Source organism: Tricharina praecox, assembly GCF_024521635.1.
Source record: "Tricharina praecox strain CBS 144465 chromosome Unknown BZA05scaffold_14, whole genome shotgun sequence".
Taxonomy (NCBI): domain Eukaryota; kingdom Fungi; phylum Ascomycota; class Pezizomycetes; order Pezizales; family Pyronemataceae; genus Tricharina; species Tricharina praecox.
Window position 1 is genome coordinate 510,060 of NW_026250416.1, and position 20,899 is coordinate 530,958.

At 51.6% G+C, this 20,899-nt stretch overlaps 3 protein-coding genes across 3 annotated transcripts; all 3 read right to left on the reverse strand.

Moving 5' to 3' along the window:
* Positions 1–71: 71 nt before the first annotated feature.
* On the reverse strand, positions 72–774 carry BZA05DRAFT_61627 (ankyrin repeat-containing domain protein). The gene has a single exon (XM_051488494.1). It carries the CDS (start codon positions 626–628, stop codon positions 158–160), a length of 471 nt encoding a protein of 156 aa, XP_051338930.1. The 5' UTR covers positions 629–774; the 3' UTR covers positions 72–157.
* A 491-nt stretch (positions 775–1,265) lies between these two features.
* BZA05DRAFT_61625 (uncharacterized protein) lies at positions 1,266–3,120 on the reverse strand. The gene is made up of 2 exons (XM_051488493.1): positions 1,575–3,120; positions 1,266–1,512 (listed from the first exon to the last, which is right to left on the reverse strand). The coding sequence occupies exons 1-2, from the start codon at positions 2,987–2,989 to the stop codon at positions 1,353–1,355; spliced, it is 1,575 nt and encodes a 524-aa protein (XP_051338931.1). The 5' UTR covers positions 2,990–3,120; the 3' UTR covers positions 1,266–1,352.
* A 2,194-nt stretch (positions 3,121–5,314) lies between these two features.
* BZA05DRAFT_400060 (uncharacterized protein) lies at positions 5,315–5,817 on the reverse strand. Its single transcript, XM_051483856.1, has 3 exons — positions 5,776–5,817; positions 5,476–5,707; positions 5,315–5,419 (listed from the first exon to the last, which is right to left on the reverse strand). Exons 2-3 carry the CDS (start codon positions 5,680–5,682, stop codon positions 5,363–5,365), a joined length of 264 nt encoding a protein of 87 aa, XP_051338932.1. The 5' UTR covers positions 5,683–5,707; positions 5,776–5,817; the 3' UTR covers positions 5,315–5,362.
* Positions 5,818–20,899: the final 15,082 nt, after the last annotated feature.

Below are 20,899 nucleotides of genomic sequence, written 5' to 3' on the forward strand. Positions count from 1 at the left end.
GTTGTCTTTGATCTGTGGTGTCGCCCCGGAGTCAAGTAGCATTCTCACATTTTCGTATCTTGCTTCCGCGCATGCGATATGTAGTGGTGTAAGGTCATCATTGTTTTGTATATCTACCTTGGCCTTGTTGTCAATCAGGAAGCTAATGATCCTACTGTTACCGGGAAAACTCTGTAGCGCATGGTGGAGGGCTGTACAACCGTCTGCATCTTGCACGTCTGGTGGCGCCAGAATTGACAAGTAGCTCAGTGATTCCCTGGTTCTCGCGCAAAACAGCTAGTTGTAGCGCCGTACGCCCATTCTCGGTTTTGACGTCGAGGTTGGCCTTTTTTGCGATAAGGAGGCTAATAAGCTCTGTGCTGTCAATCAGGACGGATCGATGAAGCGCAGTGAACCCTGCTCCGTCCACGATATCAGTAGTATGATGAGGTACCGTGGATTCTTCTTCGCTTTGGGCGTCGGTGGTTGTTTCGTATTCGAGCAATATTGTGGCCAACGCAAGATCATTCGCAGTGTACATAACAGCATAGAGTAGTGGCGTGCTTCCGGAATCGTCTGTGCTCCCTGGAGAGGCGTTATGGCGGAGCAGCAGACGAACGAGTTCTTCGTTTTCTCTTGGTACAGTCATGTGTAACGCCGTCTGCCCTGTGGAATTTTTCAAGTCGACATCGATATCGAGGGTCAACAATGACTTGACAATCGACTCCTGACCGCACTAAGTCGCCGAATGAAGCATCGTCTCTCCCTCTTCGTTTTTGGTTTGAATAAAAAAGTTAGTAGTCTCTATTACGTTACGTGCAGTCGCCAACTGCCCCCCCGCAAGCGCATAGTATGTGAAGGATCTCCCCCACTTGTCTTTCGCGAGTGTGTTGGCCCCATTCGCAATTAGAAGCTGTACCGTGGAGGTTTTATCGTGCAACACTACAAGGAGGAGCGGAGTTCGTCCGTGGTTGTCGATCGCTTCCAATACCCTCCACGGGCACCGACACTCTTGGTCGCCTCCTCGCGTCTCTCGCCAGTATTTCCGGTTGTTTCTTCGATCTTCCCACCAGTGCCCTCGGTCGTCTTCTCATGATTCTCATCGGCGCTCTCGCTCTCCCGGAGTTTCCTATCGTGATCAAGTAGTAGGCTCACTAGTGAATCGTGGCCACCGGAGACTGCAAGATGAAGTGCGATCATGCCATCTCAGTCCCTGGCGTTGCGATTGGCTTTCTTCAGCAGAAGTTCCACAGCTGACTGTCTGCCGTAAAATGCGGTCAACAAAAATGGAGTCTTCCCGCTTTGCTCTTTCGCCTCAAGTTCGGAGCCTTTTAAAAACAAACTTATGCACTCGTCGGATCCTACAAGGGCAGCTAGATGCAGAGGGGTCCTTTGCTGGAGATCGTGGACGTTCTGCGAAGCATGGGCTTCCAGCAGCAGCTTCGCGGCGCCGGCGTTTCCAGCATTTGCTGCCCAATGAAGTGGCGTTCAATTGGCGATATCTCGGAGGTCCGTTTCTGTTGTATCAGGAGACTGGACGCCAGTAAGTAAGCACGGTGCATCCTAATGAAGAATCGCAGCTCTGGCGATCATACCGTACACGATCCCGGTTGGTCTTATCGTTTAATACTGCCGCATAGTGCGATGGAGAACGTCCCAGGATATCCTGTGCGTTTGCATATGTCTTGCCGTCCTTGGGATCCCAATCCTCGCCTTTCAAGACCTTCTTGTGGAGGTTTGTAAAACCAACGTGCGCAGAATTCGGATCCCCCACACCACGTTCGTGACCGAAAAACACGAAAGAGTCATCCAATCTGCTCTGGTGGTCATACAGCAAGCGCAGTGTCGCCTTGATGTCATCGGACATGAGTTCCATCAGGCATTTTTTCACCGTATCAATTTGGGCATCTAAAATCTTCCACTCCCGGTCATCTGTGGAGTAGATTTCTTTTTTGTTGGTCAACCTTTTCAAGTATTCGTAAACCACAGCTGCTGCCTTAACAGCGAAGGGGCATAAAATTTTCGAGCTAAACTGCTGGGTTACCCGAAGTATTCCCCGATAGATGCTCTGGAGACTTTCCCAGTTCATATTCTCTAACGGTGCCGCATGCTGAAGCTCTAAGTCAACAGCAGCACCAATTGGCAATTTGTTTTCCAAGCTTAGTGGAGGAATTATGTAGGTGTATGCTTCATCGTGGCTCCTTGAAAGATCGGCGTTTTGAATACCCAGCGCCATCTTCGAAACCTCTGTATTCCGAAGCCGAATATGCTGCCAAGCACTGGGCCGGCTGTTCGCAGTTTCTTGGGACGCTTTGGAAGCCCCGCCGATCCGATCCAACTTCTCCGCAGCTGCGATCATGAAGGCCGTGAAGATATGCTGTGCGTATAGTAACTCTTTCGGTGCGGTTGTTACTATTCCTAAAGAGGCGTAGGGGCCTTCATCTTTCGAATCGTGGGAAACGCTATTGTAAGGCTCAGTACTGGGGGTTTGTGGATCTTCCGGCTTGTCGTGAGACCCCATGTCCTCCAAAGACATTGGAAGACATTGGAATGTCGCAAATAGGGACCCTTTACCGCAATCACTATTCCGTGTATGGGAGTCTGCCAATCCTGATGGGCCGTGAAATCCTGTGATCCTGTGGCTATCTATTTGATATCTGTTGGGTTCCATGTCGGGAGTGGCCACTGAGTCGGCTGATACCATTCCCACTTTCAAAACCTCGGCAGCACCACTTGGCACCCACCACCGTAGATCTCTGCGAAGTGCAAGCGTGTTGGAACCCAGGAATAATATGCTCTGTTTTCTTGATTTGTGTCGAAGCCAGTTCGTTTCGGGTATTTTGATGTCCCGCGCGAGTTGTTGCTCCCTTTCCTCTGACCCCTGAACACGACGTAGCCACAGCGACAAAAGCGCCTCGATTCGATCAACATCGGCCTGCCAGAGCTTTTTGTGGTTTTTCTGTTCCACCTTCGCCCGAAGATAGATTTCCTGGTCATTCGGATTGGCCATCTTGCACTCGTTGGAGGCACAACTTACGTGAATTTCCAGAAGTCTCACAAAATCTCTCAAAAATGTCTTCTTTGGCGGGAATAGGGTGTTTAGGACGGCTTCGATTGCATTAGCAGCGGCGATCGCTGGCTCGGATGCGGGCCCGTCCATCGGCTGAGTTGTCCGACACGTTCACGAATATCAATCAATTCTTGGGCTCCCGGTGTGATCGATGTAGGGATTTTCGGCGTTGTATTGGCATGCGTTTGCCCTGTCGACTGATCGTGTTGAGTAGGGATCGAATGAATATTGCCTTGTACTTGAACAGTTGGCTCTGGATTGTTCTGTACTTGGAATGTTTGCTCTGGATCGTCCACGACTTGCTGTTCATCTGTGTCCTGCTTGTCTGCAGGCTTCCCACCCGTCATAACCCTGAATGTACACCATGAACTGTCCTTGAAATCTTTAGTGTTTCCGCGGTCACAGAAGTGATTCCCGAAATTGTCTTTGCGGCTCGCCAATTCGGTCGCGAGCCACTCCAGCTCAAAGTTGGTTGCTAGCTTTACCGCTGAGGGGCGTTTCGTCATTCCACGCCGTAGGAGCGCCCTCACGATTGTCATGAAAACGGTTGCTGCCAACTGTGCCGTTGAAGCTGATCTGTAATTGCCAATCCGTTCATCCATCTGCTTTTAAGGCGAAGCTGGTAGGTAAGTACTCACCAATGTAGGCCGCGCAGACCTATAAATTGAAAGACAAACCCTGTGATCGATATCACAGTCCCGAAAACGGTGAACGCACGCATGGAGCGCGGCGCATTGAAGGCGGGACCTTCTTCGCACTGGTGACAGCTCGATTTCCGTACCGCATCGACGGGGCCGTCGGCAATGATGGCGTAGGAATCGAATGTTTGATCGTTGATCACCCCGCTTCTTTGAATCCTGTGCGTTTTGATGAGCTCTGGGTCTAAGCGGAAGACGTAAGTGGCTCAATTTTACCAGAATATAAAGAGGTGCACCTTCTCTAGGCGATCGTCTTTCACGTATGTTTCTTCGTCGGTGCTCAGTTCTACGACCGATGCAGCTATGAACATTCCGGTCACAAGTAACAGAGTGACAATGGTAGCCAATGCTATCAGACACTCGGATCAGTATTTCCGTATACATTCACGGGAAGTGCTCCGTCGTCCAGAAGCCTCATCTGTGGGGAAAACGATAACTCACAGTACGAGTGGCTTTGAGCTGTGAGACCGGCCTTCCGGAATTGCAAGTGAGACGAATAGGCGGTATAAGATGCCAGCGTGGGCACAGCAGCCTGAATCATGACGACAAATACCGCAGCCAGGTAGAGCTCCCAAGGCTGTTTCTTGATACTAAGATTCATTGAGGTGTTCGGAGAATTTTCTTTAGCCTGTACGAGCAGCTCATGCTCTTGATACTAAGATTCATTGAGATGTTCGGAGAATTTTCTTTAGCCTGTACGAGCAGCTCATGCGTATGTTCTGCAGCCGCTTCCACGTCAGTTGGATTCGGTGGCTGTGAGGAGGGATCGTCGTAATATTTCCTGCGATACCAGAGCACGCCATTCAGCAATCTCTGCGACAACTCTCGACTCAGTTTGCATTTGATCAATCCCATTCTTCTATTCAGAAAGTTGCGCCACGGCCCTCGGTTCGGTTTGTGTTTGACGATTCCTAGGCTTTTGGCCTCCTCGAGGGTGAATACGGGAAAATCCTGCTTGATTTTGTCCAAGCGATCGTCCTCCAGTGATCGCACAGTGTGAACCTCTGGAGCTTGCCACTCATACGGCCTTTTTACTGCTGCTATCTCCGTTGCTGCTCCTGGCGCCGCTGCTGCTACTGTCGCCCCTCTTATTTCTACCGGTGGTGGTGGTGGTGGTGGTGACGCCACTACGGCTACGGCTACCGCTGTTGCTGTTGCTATTCCTATCGACACTGGAGATTTTGCCGCTTTTGCCGCTTTTGCCGCTTCCGCATCTGCTTCTCTGGCCGCCTTAGCTCTTCTGAGTGTCTCGAGAACATTCGGCGGAAGATTCTCGAAATAGAGGAGTTGCTGGATTTGGGGTGATCCCATCACACGAACAATTGCATCGCCATTCCAGATCTCGCAGACTAGCAACTGCCATAAACTTAATGTCCTCGCTCATAGTATCGTTACATATTACTAGCCTTCGTGAGATGTCGATGACATGAGCTCAACCTCCGCAGCTGCACGCGTCTCCCGCGCCCGGCCGATCGGTTCGCGCAACCACGATGGACCGCCGACCCTGATAGCCCCTACGCATAGGAGTCAACGGAACCGGTGAGCTGAATAGCAGCGGTGTAGCATACCAACAATGGTGGTGATGATACCCAAGGGAGCCATCGAGAAGACCAAATTATCGACCCAGCTGGCGGAGAAACTCATAAATTGCTGGGCGAATCGCTTGCCAAAGCTGCAATATCGTCAGGAGCGGAACGTTGGCTTCGATGATGGAAGAGCGAGAGTCACAGTGCGAGTAATCTGTGCGAGGGTATTGGCTCGGCGTAAGAACCTGAACGGTGACATGTCATTTACGGAGCGATCAGAGGCCAGGTTACTGTTAAACTCGGCCCCATCACGGTATTTTTGATCCTCAGCGCCGCCGACGACCGCGGTCGTTGTAGCTGCAGTGACGTCGGACAACATCATCGCCAAAGTCAATCCGACGTGCGCCATTGTAACCGTGACAAGGCCCGGGAATCTAGAGTATTGGACAGCGCTCATTGTATCAGTAGAGGAGGATTCGAGGAAAATGCCTAGACTACCTACTATATCACAACAGTGTGTCGTCGCGAGGCACACGGATATCAGGTCTTTATGCGCCAGTATGCAGCATGGATGCCTAGAAGCACTTCGAACAATGAATGCAACCCGGGCGGGGAAGTTGACAACAAAATGTGAACCCGCAAAGTTCGCCAATGAGCGAATTACGCATGCGCACCATCCTCAGATCCTTCAAATATCCTTGCATCCATTTCGCAGCTGAGACATAGTCTTCGAATCCGCTTTGTCGAAATCCGAAACATGCCTTCCATGCTCTAGGGGTGTAGAAGAATTTTGTCTTGGTGCAGGTGGGTGGCTAGATGACACTGGTGGCCGCTGGACAACAGTGGAACTGAATTGGAATTTCCTAGTTTTGCGGACGACTCTATGCGAAAAACCTATTTCTTAGAGGACGGTGAGAGAGAGGGAAGAAGCTCTCTCCATGGACCATCACAGCTAAGGTCGGCCCTCCCTTACTAACTGACAGGTTCACCTGCTAACCATTTTTGTTCGCTCCCGCCAACATCCTCCCCAGCCACTCCGCCACACCAGGTATCCATCACGGACACCATCAGGGTTCACCAGGATTATCTAGAGTACCGGTATTGGTACATAATGCCGACAACGAGAAAGTAAAGTGTGGAATGAATTGGCTCTGAGCCATAGGTTTTGAATACGCACTCCACACACCGGTCACTTAGGTCCAAGTGCATAGCGCGGCTGGGACGGGACAAGACGAGCGGCGACGAGCTCGATACTACCTAGGTACTGCTATTGTTGTACTACATAATGGTAGCAGACTGTATAAGCATGTTTAGAGGGCTGTAGCTAGGTTCTTTACCAGAATTGGAAACCCAAAACTTTGGGCACGGGCATTCGCACTAAATACTCGAGGCCATATCTCGAGGATTCACTATTCACAGCGCGAAACAGCAGCTAATTACTCAGGTTGGCGGGACAGGGAAGCCGAACTGGACGTTAGGTTAAGCATCAAAGTTTACGGAATCACTACCGAATACATACCTCCTAGGTACTTGGTCCTATGCGGATCTTTAGTGGTACCTGTAACCTAGTGCATGACTATTTTCAATTCGAGATTGCAACCTGCAGGCTGTGATTCCCATTGTGCATCGGTCTATACCGAGGTTTAATTGTCCCCATATCTCACTCTGTCATCGCTGCCCCCCGACCCTCGTCGTAGCCGGCCAACAACTCCTACCTACCACCTAACATCGAACGTTCCGAATCTCACCACGTTCTCCGTCGTCATCAAGTTCTATTGATCGAACCCATCACCTCCTCAGGCCACCCCCCTTATGCTTCATGGAGAGTTCCAGCACATACTCAACTCGGTAGAACGCCACCTTTTGTTTTGTTTCAATCTACATTCACTGCTTCGCTATAACTTATATGCCACCCCTAGCATGGCGGTAAGCTTCCAGCCATCGTTCCGAGTTTCGGCAGTAAACTACAACTACTTGGTTCCACATACTTTACCTACATTAGTGATAATCCATGACTCATCCTGGAATGATCGGTCACTGGGCAGAGAACCTTGAACTCGACTCCCTCCTCCCGTGTCCGCACCATTCCTGCTCGAGAGTGTGGCTACATACAAATAGGCTACATATAGACATAACTGTTGATTGATAATTCATACAGCATGGAACCATAAGGTTATGGCCGGTCCGACATAACTGTGTAGAGTACCAAGATCGGGAATAACCAAGGGTTGTCACCATTTCTGCTCTAGGACAGGCAGTCGGCAGAGTGCGTTCAAAATCTTTATTGCCTGTAAGTTTCATGGGTTGCTTTGGGTGAATTTGATATAGCTGCCATCCTTACTGCAAATTGCCTTCCTCGCAGCAAAGGAATACTCAAACAGACCCAGTTCTCAGGTCTGATCGTAATGTTAAAACATGTCCAGTAGGCATTTACTCAAATCATCCAGCAGCGAGAGAGTGTTTGCAAAGTAGGAAGTTCACGTGGTCACGACACGCAGCATCGAGCTCTAGAGGTAGCCGCTAGTGGTCTGTACAGCTGGATTACACGTCGGCACTCCGTCATTTGGAGCACGTGATCATATGGTAGGTGTCAGCAAACGAAGTCTAGTTATATCGAGCGGCGTCCTCGACTCCTCGGGCTGATTCCGAAAGACCCCGAGAGTTCCGTATACCTACACCGGTGGTTGTTTAACCGATCTTTGATCCGGCGCCTGGCTGTGAGCTTATGCATATGATGGAGGGGGACTCTGGGTTTAGCATCATCTCCCACATCTCCCATTCACTCTTGCATGGGATGTCACTCGAGTCGCCGGAGTAAGTGGACACTCCCGGGGATATAACGGGTGGTAGTCTGGGTGAGGTATTCGAGTATGTACAGTGCAAGGCTGCGACAAGCTACCGCTCCATTCCAAGCCCCCGATTACAGTGCGAGGCTGGGACAAACTACCACTCTATTCCAAGTCTAGAGGCCACGACTCACGAAAGTCGAATGGACAGCCCGATCTAACAATTACCTACCAGGTAGGTATGTATGTAGTCCTAGACGTACGAGGGCAGTGAACTAACTATCATAGTTGGCAAAGTACCGATGGATCCGGTCCGCGACGACGACAAGATGGAAGGTCCGGTCCGGTCCGTCTGAAGGACTTACATAGGGCCGGAACCCCACCGAGACTCGAGTCATGGTGGACTCGCTCGCTCGCTCCTGCCACGAAAAACAAATCACGATACCTATCTCCCGCGCACAGACCTCCTCCAGCAAACTTCCGGTCCTCCTTCACTGCCCCACTTGATCCCGAACGAGGCTCGTACCATAGTTAGTGCTGGGCACGGTTGTGGATGTGATGCGTCGCATCGGTACTCCGACATGACTACTTCATATGTACGGGGACTATTTTATTTTGCCGACGCGCCGCGCGATATGTATGGTAGATTCTCTGTACTCAACATATCTGTGGTAAGTATGTTGCATAGCGTCATGGGTAATCAGGCGGGCGGACAAGCGCCACCACCACCCCCCCTCCGATTATCGTTATCGCTCCCGATCTTATCGGCCGGAGATAAAAACTGTGGTTATCCCGTACGATGACTACTAACTATAGGCTAAGCCCATTGCGGTTCCGGCCGGTGAGGCTCATGCAGGATCACTCGCCGTCGCCTACGTTAGAACGAGTGCGCCTTGACGCGAACGGATCGGCATCAACCGGGAGTGCCGAAATCATCAATTCGACTTCATCCGTTCCATGTAGCCCCTCCCTCCCCCCCTCTCAATCTACAAATAACTCCCCGTATCTACATAGCTTCCCACGAATCTAGAGTACATACGGGAAGGTGACTTGTGAGAGCCCACGGATCCCCAGTGCCCAAATGCATACACCCCCCACGCCAACACGCCGCATCATCCCCCCCACGCCATCATCATCCACCTCCCACCCCCCCACGCACCCCGTCTCACATGCACGTGCACGCATCAAATCAACTCCTTACCGGGCATCGAGAAAGAGAAAAATCTGGAAGGCAAGCAAGCTTGCTCATGCAGAATAGTTAGCTACATACCGGTAGGTATGTAGATATGGGATGTGGAGCGATCCGAAGACGAGGACACAACCCTACCCAACTATGTACCTAGCCTCAACGGTGCAACATCTGCTTTGTACTATTTACCTACCTGGGTAGTTAACTACTCTACTCTACTCTACTACTCTACTGCCTATAGTTACATATGATATCTGCCGCCCTGCGAACAAGTGGCGATGGCGACGGGGAGCGAGGGAATGGAGACCGGGGGGCTGCGATCGGATGGATTCGCCGTCCGTCGTCGTGGAGCGATCCGAAATAACTATCCGTGGGGAGTCTGGAGTCTGGACGTGTATCGAATCTTCGATGGGAACTATCGAACCGCCATAGAACGGGCTGGGTCCCCACGTCGACGCGCCACGGGAAGGGGCATTCGGCAGGAGGAGGAGGAGGAGGAGGAGGAGGAGGAGTGGGGGAGGAGGGTGGGAATGGATTGAATCCCAGCCGCAAAGCCAGCAAACGAACGACAGTGCCACTCGGTGCGGTCGAGGGGCGAGGGTGTGGGGAGGGAGGCTAAGGACGGGCTGGGGAGGGAGGAGAACGGCTTACTTGCATGTGGGGAAGAAGAGCGGTGGTGCAGGATTGCCTATTCCGAGCATTCTAGAAGAGCTCCCCCCAGCGGATGGTGGCGGTGGCTGAACAACAACAATTGCATCGCGCATGACGCATCACACTTGTCTGGAAGGAATGAAGGAAGCCGTACCCAGCACGACCCGGGGCCTTATGATACATCGGTACTTGGGTATGGGTCCATACATACCTACCGGTTGGAACCCGATGGGACGAGGGGCATCATAGATACATACATAAATAAGTACCCACTCCGGTACGTGCGGTGGCCGCTTGTCGATTGCGATGCTCGAGTACATACCTACGGTATCCACGTTCCGCACCATCCAGCCAGCCAGCCAGCCCCGTACCGTATGAGTACACGGCGAGCAGAGTTTCATGTTCTTCGATGGAAAGGAATAGAGTGTTTTGCTTACTTCCCTTACCCTGGAACTGGGCTCTGATGATTCGAAAGAAAGAATAAAAAAAGGCTGACATACTCCCCATAGGTGCATACGAGGCAGGCAGGTCGAAGCGTCTATGTATGTTACCCCAGGCCACCACCATCGACATGGGAAAATCAGGACCTTGTCATTTTTTCGTCCCCTGGCCATTTGCCAGGTAGGAGGAACATGTGTCCCATCCATCAGCATCCTCCCCGAGTCTCGCGTGGAACCAAATCCTGGGGTTCGGACGCTCACTGGCACATCCACACAACTATTGCTTCTAGGGTAGAAACTTAACGGCGGGTATGTATGTATGTGTGATGAGGTACTCTACTGTACAGAAGTCAAAACTTCCCTCGCGTAGAGTACCTATGTACCGTGCTTACCGTACCTACATATGTTACCACATAAGTACATACATACCTCCTACTATACCTATCCCCCTATATGATATATCCCATATACATACTAGATGACATCGATGATAATCGGACAAGACACCGGGGAATTGCACTCCACACAGGTGCTTGGCATCCGAATACTTTTTGAAGAAATCTGGTACTATTGGCTAGATCGACTAGAGCAGATATGTGCCTTCTAGGTACATAGGTAGCATGCTATTCCGAGCCAAATTAAGCACCGGTACAGTAGATTGTGGGGGCCGCTGCTACGTATGTACATATGTATGTATGTACTCTGGAGTTCTCGTCCCTCTCTACGTCGGGAAGAAAATGGTCCGGTTGGTGGTTTGCGAGTTGCTGGTAAATATCTAGACTTGACAGATGACACCTCGTCCGGCTTGGGCCCAACCCGGAGAGCCAGGACCGGAGGAAAACGGTCAGCATGTATGTACCATGACCACGGCTCCTTTAGCTTTTGTCGGGTCCGCCAGTGGCCACTCGATTCGTTCGACATGAGGACGTACCTACATAATTACGTAGGTACACGCTGTCGGTAAAGCCCTATGGGGATCGCCGACCGACCGACTCCCGCGGTGAACATGGTCCACCATCTCAGTTGATCGCATGAGCAGGATCACTGACGTGCGTGGAGTCACATCTTACATACACAGGGCAGGCCCGCGGCAGGAGCGCATTCCATCCGTCGCTGCCGCCGCGGACCGTTCATTGCTTCGATGCCACATCATATGTCCATTTCCTCTCTCTGATCGGTGGTACCTAGTATAGTCCCGTCAGCGACTCCGTTCCCGTTCCAGGCTGGACACCCACCCCGTTTCATCGGTATATGAGCGAGTCCTTCACAGCCCAGCCCAGCCCACTCAAGCTTCTAGAAGCACGCACGCACGCAACCGAAATGTGGGAGCCGGATGGGTTCGGTTTCCAACAATCGCGCGTATGTATCATCCTTATGTATTACGAATTGTCGTCGCTCCAGCCCGATCGAAGCACAGGGGTTTTGTGCCATAGGTATGTAAATCATGCTATATACACAGTACGGCAGTCCACGCCCTCCGTCGTTTGTTGGATATCTACTAGTAGCCGTCCGGGTGATACGCAGTTACCGTGCGTGCTGTATCTACCACATACCTAGTAGCGCCCGTTTCGTGTCCCATCGCATCACATCCAGCTGGGAGTAAAACGTATGTACCCACCCGCCCGCCCTGCGCATGGTTAGAGTGGGTAGTTACGCCTTAGGTAGTTAGCAATGGTAAATGCCGTGGACGGTATGTAGGAGTCCCCCCCCCCACAAACCAGAAGTTCAAACCAAACGAAGGACAGTGGTTGGTGACTTGGAACGGCAGTAATCATCTAGTGGTCCGAGCGTCGTGTCGCGAAAAGCCACACCCGCTTGCCGAGCCTTTTTACCGGTTGAGTTGGGTTTCATCAAACGTCATCCATCCTTCAACATCACCCCATCTTTCGGCTTCGTCTTCGTCTTCTTCTTGACCACGACAACGACAACGACGTAGACTAGGTAGGCCCAGTCGCCACCGCGTCCTCCGAGTTTGACCGCCCCATCTGATCTGATCCCACTCGACCTCACTTCGGGTTGTCTATTTGCCGCGCATTGGTTGCCCCCGTCGACCGACGTCGACGTTCGGCCACCCGCCATCTGCCGTTCTTCATATTTCATATGTTTGTAACGCAGAAAATGTATGTACTTACTTATATGTATGTAGGCACCGTCCGTAACTACTCCTTGCAGAAATCAGCCCATGAAAGTTGAAACGAGGAGGGGGGGAGGAGTCGGGACATCCCATCGTCAAGCCCTACCTAGCCCCTAACCATCCCTTAGCCCTTTGGACGGACGGGTGGGTGGATGGATGGATGGGAGAGGCAGAACCCATCTGGAGTAAATTGCTGACAGCTGGTTTCCCGGCGTGACATGTATGTTACTTGCCCAATGCCCCAATGCCCAGTTCCATGGTTGACTTGGATATTGCACTGCACACCACGGTACATATATAATATCATCATATGGACGGAAAGGAAAGGAATCGACACACACACACACACACAAAAAGATGAAGATAAAAAAAAACTGCCGGTGCCGGGCCGAGGGGTTTCTTGTCTGTCTGTCTACTGTACAATACTTCCCTATAGGCTATGAGTCCGCGCACCTAGGTACTCTACATACTCTACTCTACTCCTTCCAAGTTCCTTCCATCCATCCATCCTTCCTTCCCAACCCATCCTCCACCGCAGGTCCGCAGGCCGCAGGCTGCACTGTGCAGCGGTCCCAACACCGCGCCACAGGCGCCCGACGCCCGACATCCGATACCCGGCGCCTGGTACCTACATACCGGTATTTACATATATGAGCCATACATGAGCCATACATGAGCCATCCCTCAGCGTTCCATTCTTAATGATCTCCATGCCAGAATAGATGAACTTTCCCCTCCCCCCCCCACTATATATAATATGTCCAAAGTAAACTCTCCGAGAAAAAAGGAGGGGGCTCCACTACGACCATGCTGTCAAAGTATGTATGTACTATATAGTGCGCCGTGCGGTAGTGCGGTAATGGCCACTGTCACTGTCACTATCACTGTGTCACTTGTGTGTACTGCGCGCGGAACTGCGAGGACGTACATACAAAGTAAATGCGTGCGTAAATTCAGTATACCCCCATTCCCATTCCATCCCCATCCCCCCTAAGCCCAACCCCAACTCCATCGATAGTTACCGTACCTATAGATATGTGTGTGTGGGGGGAAGGGAGGGTAGGGGGTAAATGTAGGCGTTCGTTCGTTCGTTCGACGGATGTGCTCTATCCCAAATTCCCAATTGTTCGAATTTCGAACTTCGAACTTCGAACGCAGTGCAGTGCTCTTACTTGCTTTGCTCGCTGTAAGGTGTATCGTATACTAGATAGTAGAGTAGTTAATTTGAAGTTGCCTCTACATGCTTATGTACATATGCCCATACACAAATATGTACTTTCCCTCCCGAATCCCGCCTCGCAGCCTGGCCACGAGGTAAATCGTAATCATGAAAATCAAAATCAAAATCAAAATCAAGGAACAAGAATCCAAAAAAAAAAAACTTCAAGATCACCACGCCGAAATCCCATGATGCATCCCCACAGAGTCGCTGTAATAGAGTCATTGAATGCTTCTGGAGTCTAGATGTAAGAGAAGAAGAGAACCCAAAGTAAAGTAGATTGTCGATAATCGATTGTCGATTGTATGTAGAGTAGGTATTATTATTGAGAGGTACGTATCATATCAGAGGCTATCTGACCGCCAACGGCCGCCTTGAGTTGATTGCCGGTAGGTATCATATGTCGATCAGCCTGCCACTGGCCTACTGCAATGGACACCGGTGGATCAATCATGATAGCCTACTACTATACCACCCGTCACCTAACGACGATCCGAACGAAATCATAGGTGAGATCCAAGCTCCAACCATCCAGCTATCTAACCATTTGGCAGCCTTCAAAGTTCAAAGTTCAACCCTCCTCCCTCCATCCCTAGTAGTCCTCACCTACCGGCGGAGGTGACGGAGCGGAAAAGCAGGAGGACAAGCCGGCCGGCGACCGCCGCATCCATTCGCGACCGTCGCTCGAGTAGGTACATCATCGACTCTTAACCTCGGAATAGGTAATCAGTGATTCAGTGTTGGATTTGCCGCGTGCGGCCTGCGGTCTGGCCTGGCCTTCAAGCTTCAATCAACGCACCTGGATCTATCGGAATCTAACTAGAGTCTATAAGTACCGGTATGTACCTATCCCCACAGCCACAGCCACAAGTGGCCGTTGTATAGTAAGTTAGTAACGGCTAGGTAGTTAGTTAGGGCAGCCGGGTCGTCTCGTCTAGGGGTGGCTGGCTGGCTCTCTGGCTGTTATGGCTGTCATACATAGCTGGCGCTGGGCTGGATAGCTGTCTAGTTGGGCTGGATATCCGATAGCTGTCATGCCATGCGGGTCATACGAGACGCCAGATCCGCTCATCTTATTTGCGTAAGTACATATGTACAATACATACATTATATGTAAGTAAGTACCCAAACGTCCCGAAGAAAGCCCATGGGGACATTTGGGGAGAGAGAAGGGGGCGCGAGAGCGAAAAGTGGGGACGTAGGCAAATAGTGCCGGGGGAGGGAGGAGAAAAAGACTTTGTGGAGACGGCCGCCAGGCACGCAGGTAGGCAGGCAGGCAGGCTTACATTATGTACATACATACATGCGTAGAAGCCCTTGATGTTACCTAACTGCAATCGAGTCAATCTCCGAGGATGTATGCAGCTCTCCTGACCTGTGCATTGTCCGTGTGTGCGCCGACTGTGTGTGTGAGAGAGTGTGTGTGGTGGATAAGTGAGCAGTGTGTGAGTGAGTAGTATGTGTGTGTGTGCAACAACCAGCTCAGAGTTTCCACTTCCCATGGGCCATCTGCAATAGGTGCTGAAAAAGACCTCATACATAAAACACCCTATTTCCCAGCAATTCTGCAGCAGACTGCAGTTGACGACGGAATCTCCAGAAAAAATAGGGAGTATGAAGATAATGTATGTGCGCTGGCCGCAAAATTAAAAATAAAAATACCCGGTGGTTAATCTGTTTTTTTAGCTGGAAGAAAGTAAAAAAAAAAAAAAAAAAAGAAAGAAGCAAGAGAGAAAAAAAAAGGACCAAGATGGATATGCGGCAGGTGATTGCTTCCAAATCCTCCCCGTCCTCGTCCACCACGGCCACCAATTTCGTCCTGCTCCCGGAGGCGCTGGCGAGAGTGATCGTTCCGGTGTTGTCTGTCTAGAATATTCTTCTCATCGCGTTGAATAAAGCCGCCACCGGAACGTCATCGGTGGTTCGGCATCTCGTTAGCGTTTAAGATTGACCTATATTGAACCGTGCAGATCGTTCATCCATCCATCCATCATCGCTGGGGCAGCTGAAACCGCTCTTGGGTGTTTGCTCGCACTTTCCCTTCTCATCCAGTAAGGATGATGGAGGGGGTAAACTGGGGTGAAAAGGAAGCGACCGTAAGATGGCAGGCAAGCAAGCAGCTATCGCTACTGTATGTATGTATGTATGTATGTAGGTACTACATCTTCTGGGTAAGCTGACTATCTTCTGGTCAGCAGGAATGGCTTCGGCAGAAGCCGTGTGTGGGAAAGGAAAGATCTTACGGTTGCAGTAAGATGTTTCCGCGAGTGGCAGTCCCGTCTCTTGGGAAGCCAGTGAGTACCTGTGTACATAGTCGGACGACTATCAAGGTTATCGTCCATGTGGGTAGGCAGGTAGGTAGGTCAGTAGGTACTAGGATTGGCAGGCGCGGTGATCGGCATTTTCCATTTCATGCAAAGCATTCTTCCCCGCCACCAGTTAATCTGAGGATTCCAAGTTGTCCTGAACATAGAGTGTGTATCTATGCCGCCCCAGCAAGAGCTCCCATCCATCGGAACATCGATGGACGGCTAGATAGATATGTGACGGGTAAGAATTATCCAATGTCCCATTTCAAGAGTGGGGGCAGAGCGCCGAACCGTCGGATCCAACGTTAGTTGCTACCTAGTAGTTAACGGCCAACCGTCGACACCATGTGAGTGAATTCGCCGTTCGTTTTGTTTTTTTTCCCGGACAGGGAGAATGCGAAGTGAAAGGACCTAACTGGGTGTGTATAGGTTTCCGGATCGAGAGGTCGGCAAACTTAGAGTTGCATCGATGTCGCGCAGCAGCGCTGCTGCAAGGAATACTTTGAATGTATGTACTTAGTATCTGGGCACATTCTTCCTTCTTCATCAGGGTCCACTTGGAGCCAGCCAATCCCTAGGGTTCGTGCGGACGACAGAATTATTCTCAGGAGTTGGAACTTGGCCCGAGTAGGGGGCGGGGGGTCCCCATGATTCACAATAATCGACCGTCCGAAGGAAGAGTGCTCTTTCGCGCTTATGATGTATGTACGGTATGTACTTGACGCGTACATGCTCAAGGTACCGTATGTAATAGGTTCAGCAATATATATAGTATGTATGCCGGTGACATCGCCGAGGCTTCTCTTCTCTTCTCTTCAGAGTTTCTTCTCTAGGGTGTTGATTTTCGAGCGTGCACCTTGACCGAAGACTTTCGCGCGTTTCCTTCTTTCTTTCCATCCGTCACTGGCGGGGGCCGCGGGGGCCGCGGGGGTGGACCCTGTTGATAGTTGGTCAAGGGAATCAACCGAGCAGAGTCCCGCCCAACCTGTCTCCAGCAACACGTTCGTTCTCCTATGAGGTAGGTATAGAAGAAGAACTACCGGAAGATGATGTTGCTGGCGGTTGGTTGTAGCTGGGCCGTCATGCTTACGGTAGATACGACGAGGATGACGATGATGATGTCTAGCTGCGGGACTGCCGTCGGAGAAGAACTATGGCTCCGTCGTGGGTGGGGGGGGGGGGGGGGGGGGGGGGGGGGGGGGGGGGAGGAGGGGGGTATGAAGGTGCATGTGGCGCGAATAATATATTCCCCGACTTTCCCGAGGGCCAGATCGGCCAAGGTTCCCGACGGAGCTCGTGTGGCTGATTTGTCCAGGTAATATCCTGTTCCCTGTCAGCAAAAGCGAGGGGAGAGGATGCAGAGCTGTATGTAGACATCTCTACCACCGACAAAGTTCCAAGGAGGCAGGTTTTGGGGGGGCGGAGGGATTTCTGGAAGTATCGGAATTAGAACAGGGAGAGTGCTAGAAATAGGTAGTGAGCCCTTGGAGTCTGGACCGAGTTGGACATGCTGCTGTGTCACAGCGTGTCTCTCCTGTTTGTATTGCAGTTCGTCACACTGAGGATGTCTCTCCGGCTAGTAGGCCTTCCACCGATCTCGATCGTGCGTATTTGGAGGTGGGTAGAGTACCAAGAGGTTAGCGAGCGGAGGTGCGCGACGAGCATGAGCATGAGCATGAGCACGATGAGGACGTCTTTCCGCGGAAACGAGCCCGACTGTCCCAAGTTTATGTAGTGTAGTGCAGGTAGAGTGCGTATGTCCCGTCTACATACGCGCAGACCAGACGGGCCCACCGAACGTATCATACGTACAGCCACACACACACAGCGGCAATAATCATAATGTAATGTGCAGTGCTGCCGCTGTTGCAGCGATGGGATTGGCCGTGGTTCGGAGATCTCCTGACGACTGGAAATCCATTCGTCACCCCATTGGAGGGATCAGCCGCGCCCCAGGTAAGAAGAGCTCACATAACCCCTCCATGAGTCCATGGTTGCTTTTTCCATCCCCACAGTCTGGTACCGCACACAGAAAGTGTCCAGTCGGACCGGTCCCTTATCCCAGCGGATCCCTGACGTTCGGCATCGTCCCCCCCCTTCCCCCCCCGACTCCGCGAGGCCACCAAAGTCGTAAAGCAGATAGATAGATGGCTGGGTGTGCGCAACACTAGAGCAGGAGAAATCCCACGCACAATCGCCGTTAGCGACGAATAAAAAAAACCCCCTTCCATCTGGGGTATCGTGGAATAAAAATATAAAAATATGCACCCTTGGGGATGAAACGTCTGTTGCTTAGGGCAACTCACGCAGTGCTAGAGCAGAGTACGTTACTCTGGTGCGCAATAGGTACTCGTATGTACGGTACTGTAGAGCACTGGGTGTATTATGGTATCTTGCCCCTGCGCGAGACGACGCACTGCGCCCACAGCACAGCACTGCACTGCACAGTGCACGCAGTGACAGAGTCCATCCAAGTGGCAGTGGGTAAATCATCACCCTTTCCGTAGCCCTGGTAACGGAGATGGAGCATCTGCAGCCACCTTTCACCGAGCAGCGCAAGATGCTTCTGGTGCTGCATGAGGAATTCCCGGACGCGGGGCCCACCGCCAGCAGCAGCAGCACCACCACCACCAGCATCAGCAGCAGCAGCAGCAGCAGCAGCAGTGACCACTAGCAGCAAGCACCCACGACCCTTCCCAAACACTCAGCGTTCCCAGCTAAAGCATGCGGGTTACCTTACGGTTCGAAGTGTTCGCCGCCATGCAGGTATCAGGCTCCATTGGCTCACTGCAATGCACAGCGCAGGGACCAGGTATCAATATCTTCTGCTTGCCTTCCTCTTCGTTCGTTCACGGTTTTCGTTGGGGCCCGGTACCAGGAAGCAAGCAGGCAAGCAGCGAGATCGCGTAGAAGGCCAAACCCAGCGGTCGGGTCCACGTCGTCAGCAGCACATGCTTACCTAGAGTAGTTCATCACACACACTCTCACACACACTCACACACAACTCACCCACACACGCACACACACACACACTCACACCCGCCCACCCATTGGAACCCAAGGGAAGGGGAAAAAGAGAAAGAAGGAAATAAAATCCGGAGGGTACATGGGGTGTGTATAAAGGCCGGTGCAGCGTTGCAGCGTGCGGAGAAGTACGTGTGGAGAAGTATGTGAGGAGTTGCAGTGTTGCAGTGTGCGGAGAAAGTATGTGCGGAGAAGTATGTGAGGAGTTGGGTTGAGTCGTCTAGTCGAGCATGATGATGATGGTGGTGGTGGTGGTGGTGGTGGTGGTGATGGTGGTAGTGGTGGTGGCAGGTTGAGTGATCAGAGGATGTCGAGGATGTCGAGGATGTCGAGGATAGCGAGGATGGTGAGGGAGGGGGGGGCCGCACGCCAGCGGCTAGAGGGAGAAAGCTTCCAGTGTGTTCCGGTACATACTCTCCATACACCTCAAGCCTCATTATATCTGCCGGTGACTCCTCCTCCTTCTCCTCCTCCTCCCCACATCGTCTTGTGCGACAAGGCAATGAGGTAGTAGTTACCGCAGCAAGACATCCTTAGGCAATCGCCCGTGCGGATGGAGGGAATGGGATGTTGCGCGCGCTCCATTCAACCCTCCTTGCAAGCAAGGTATGTAGAGTAGATGGGGCGGTAGAAAAGAAAGAAAGAAGATGATGGCTTTCTGATCTGGTTCGAACACCCCCGACACTGTTCACATCTGCCGGCGACGGCGACGTCTGCGGTAGCCAGTTATGCGTTGGCATTTTGTCTCCTGCTTTGGCTGCAGCGCTGGGTTGTCTCTGGGATGATGGTCGGGATTTTATTTGTTCATCTGTCTACTATTCATTTATTCATTTCCTCATTCAATTATTTCCTTCTTTTCCTTTATTTCTTTCTTTTCCCATTTCTTTCATTTCTTCCCTTTATTCCTCTTCTTTCATTTCTTTGTTTATTCGTTTATTGGATTCATCAAGTTATTCCATCCAGGAGCTGCGTTTGCAGTCGGGGTACCTTGCAACGGATACTCTGCTGTGCAGCGCCGGCTTGTCTTTTCTCTCCATCCCAAAGGAATTTACCGGAAAACATGCGATTCGATTAACCAAGTGCTTAGCTGCGGACTTGCACCAACTACCAGAGTAGTTAGCGGAGTAGGGTGAAGAGGACTTACCTGCCTAGAGCAAAGCGTGGAGTAGGTAGAGTGGAAAGGACTTACCTACCTGGAGCAAGGCGTCCTATCTAGCACCTCAGGAGTGGTTTAGGTATGATATGTAGTCGTTGATGTCGAGCATGAGAAGTCTACTCGGCTACCGACCAAGTACCGAACCACCATCAGAGCACGTACGGTAGGTCATGTAGTTACCGATCACAGGTCGATGGCTCTTCCGTCATTGCTTCTTTTTTTTTCTTCGCACCGTCGCCGGCAGCTCTCGATCCGAACCCACTGTAACTACGGACTAACTAGCGAGTTAGCAGTAGATACATACCATGCCCCCTCCCTCGCCATCCCATACGGGTACAGACCGCACACACTTGGGAGCGGGAGTGGCAGCGTGGATCGAGGCGACTATTATAGTATTATGTAGTTACCACGGCAAGTATGTACCAAGATGTAGTCGGACTCGGAGCCGTTGGGGGCGGGGGAGGGGGCGGGTTCGGAGGGCAAGAGAGCGCGCGCGGGGAAGGATGCCGGCAGGGTATGCTGTTAGTTAGCATATGTAAAGAAGTAACGACTTATGTATGCATGTAACGGACGAAGGCCGGTCGGACGTCGGATCCGATACGCATACGGGCGCGCGCGGCAACACATCGCTGTAGCAGGTACATGCCATGAACAGTGCGGGGGCTACGTACCTTCGCCGACAGTTAGTACCTGGCGACATCGATGGGCGAATGGGGTG

Bases quoted from the DNA above. Each gene is read 5' to 3' on its own strand.
- BZA05DRAFT_61627 (XM_051488494.1), bottom strand. From the start codon at position 628: ATGACTGTACCAAGAGAAAACGAAGAACTCGTTCGTCTGCTGCTCCGC.
- BZA05DRAFT_400060 (XM_051483856.1), bottom strand. From the start codon at position 5,682: ATGGCGCACGTCGGATTGACTTTGGCGATGATGTTGTCCGACGTCACT. The intron at 5,420-5,475 runs GTGACTCTCGCT...ACGATATTGCAG, and splicing joins TCGCACAGATTACTCGCACT to CTTTGGCAAGCGATTCGCCC.
- BZA05DRAFT_61625 (XM_051488493.1), bottom strand. From the start codon at position 2,989: ATGGCCAATCCGAATGACCAGGAAATCTATCTTCGGGCGAAGGTGGAA. The intron at 1,513-1,574 runs GTATGATCGCCA...ACTGGCGTCCAG, and splicing joins ACCAACCGGGATCGTGTACG to TCTCCTGATACAACAGAAAC.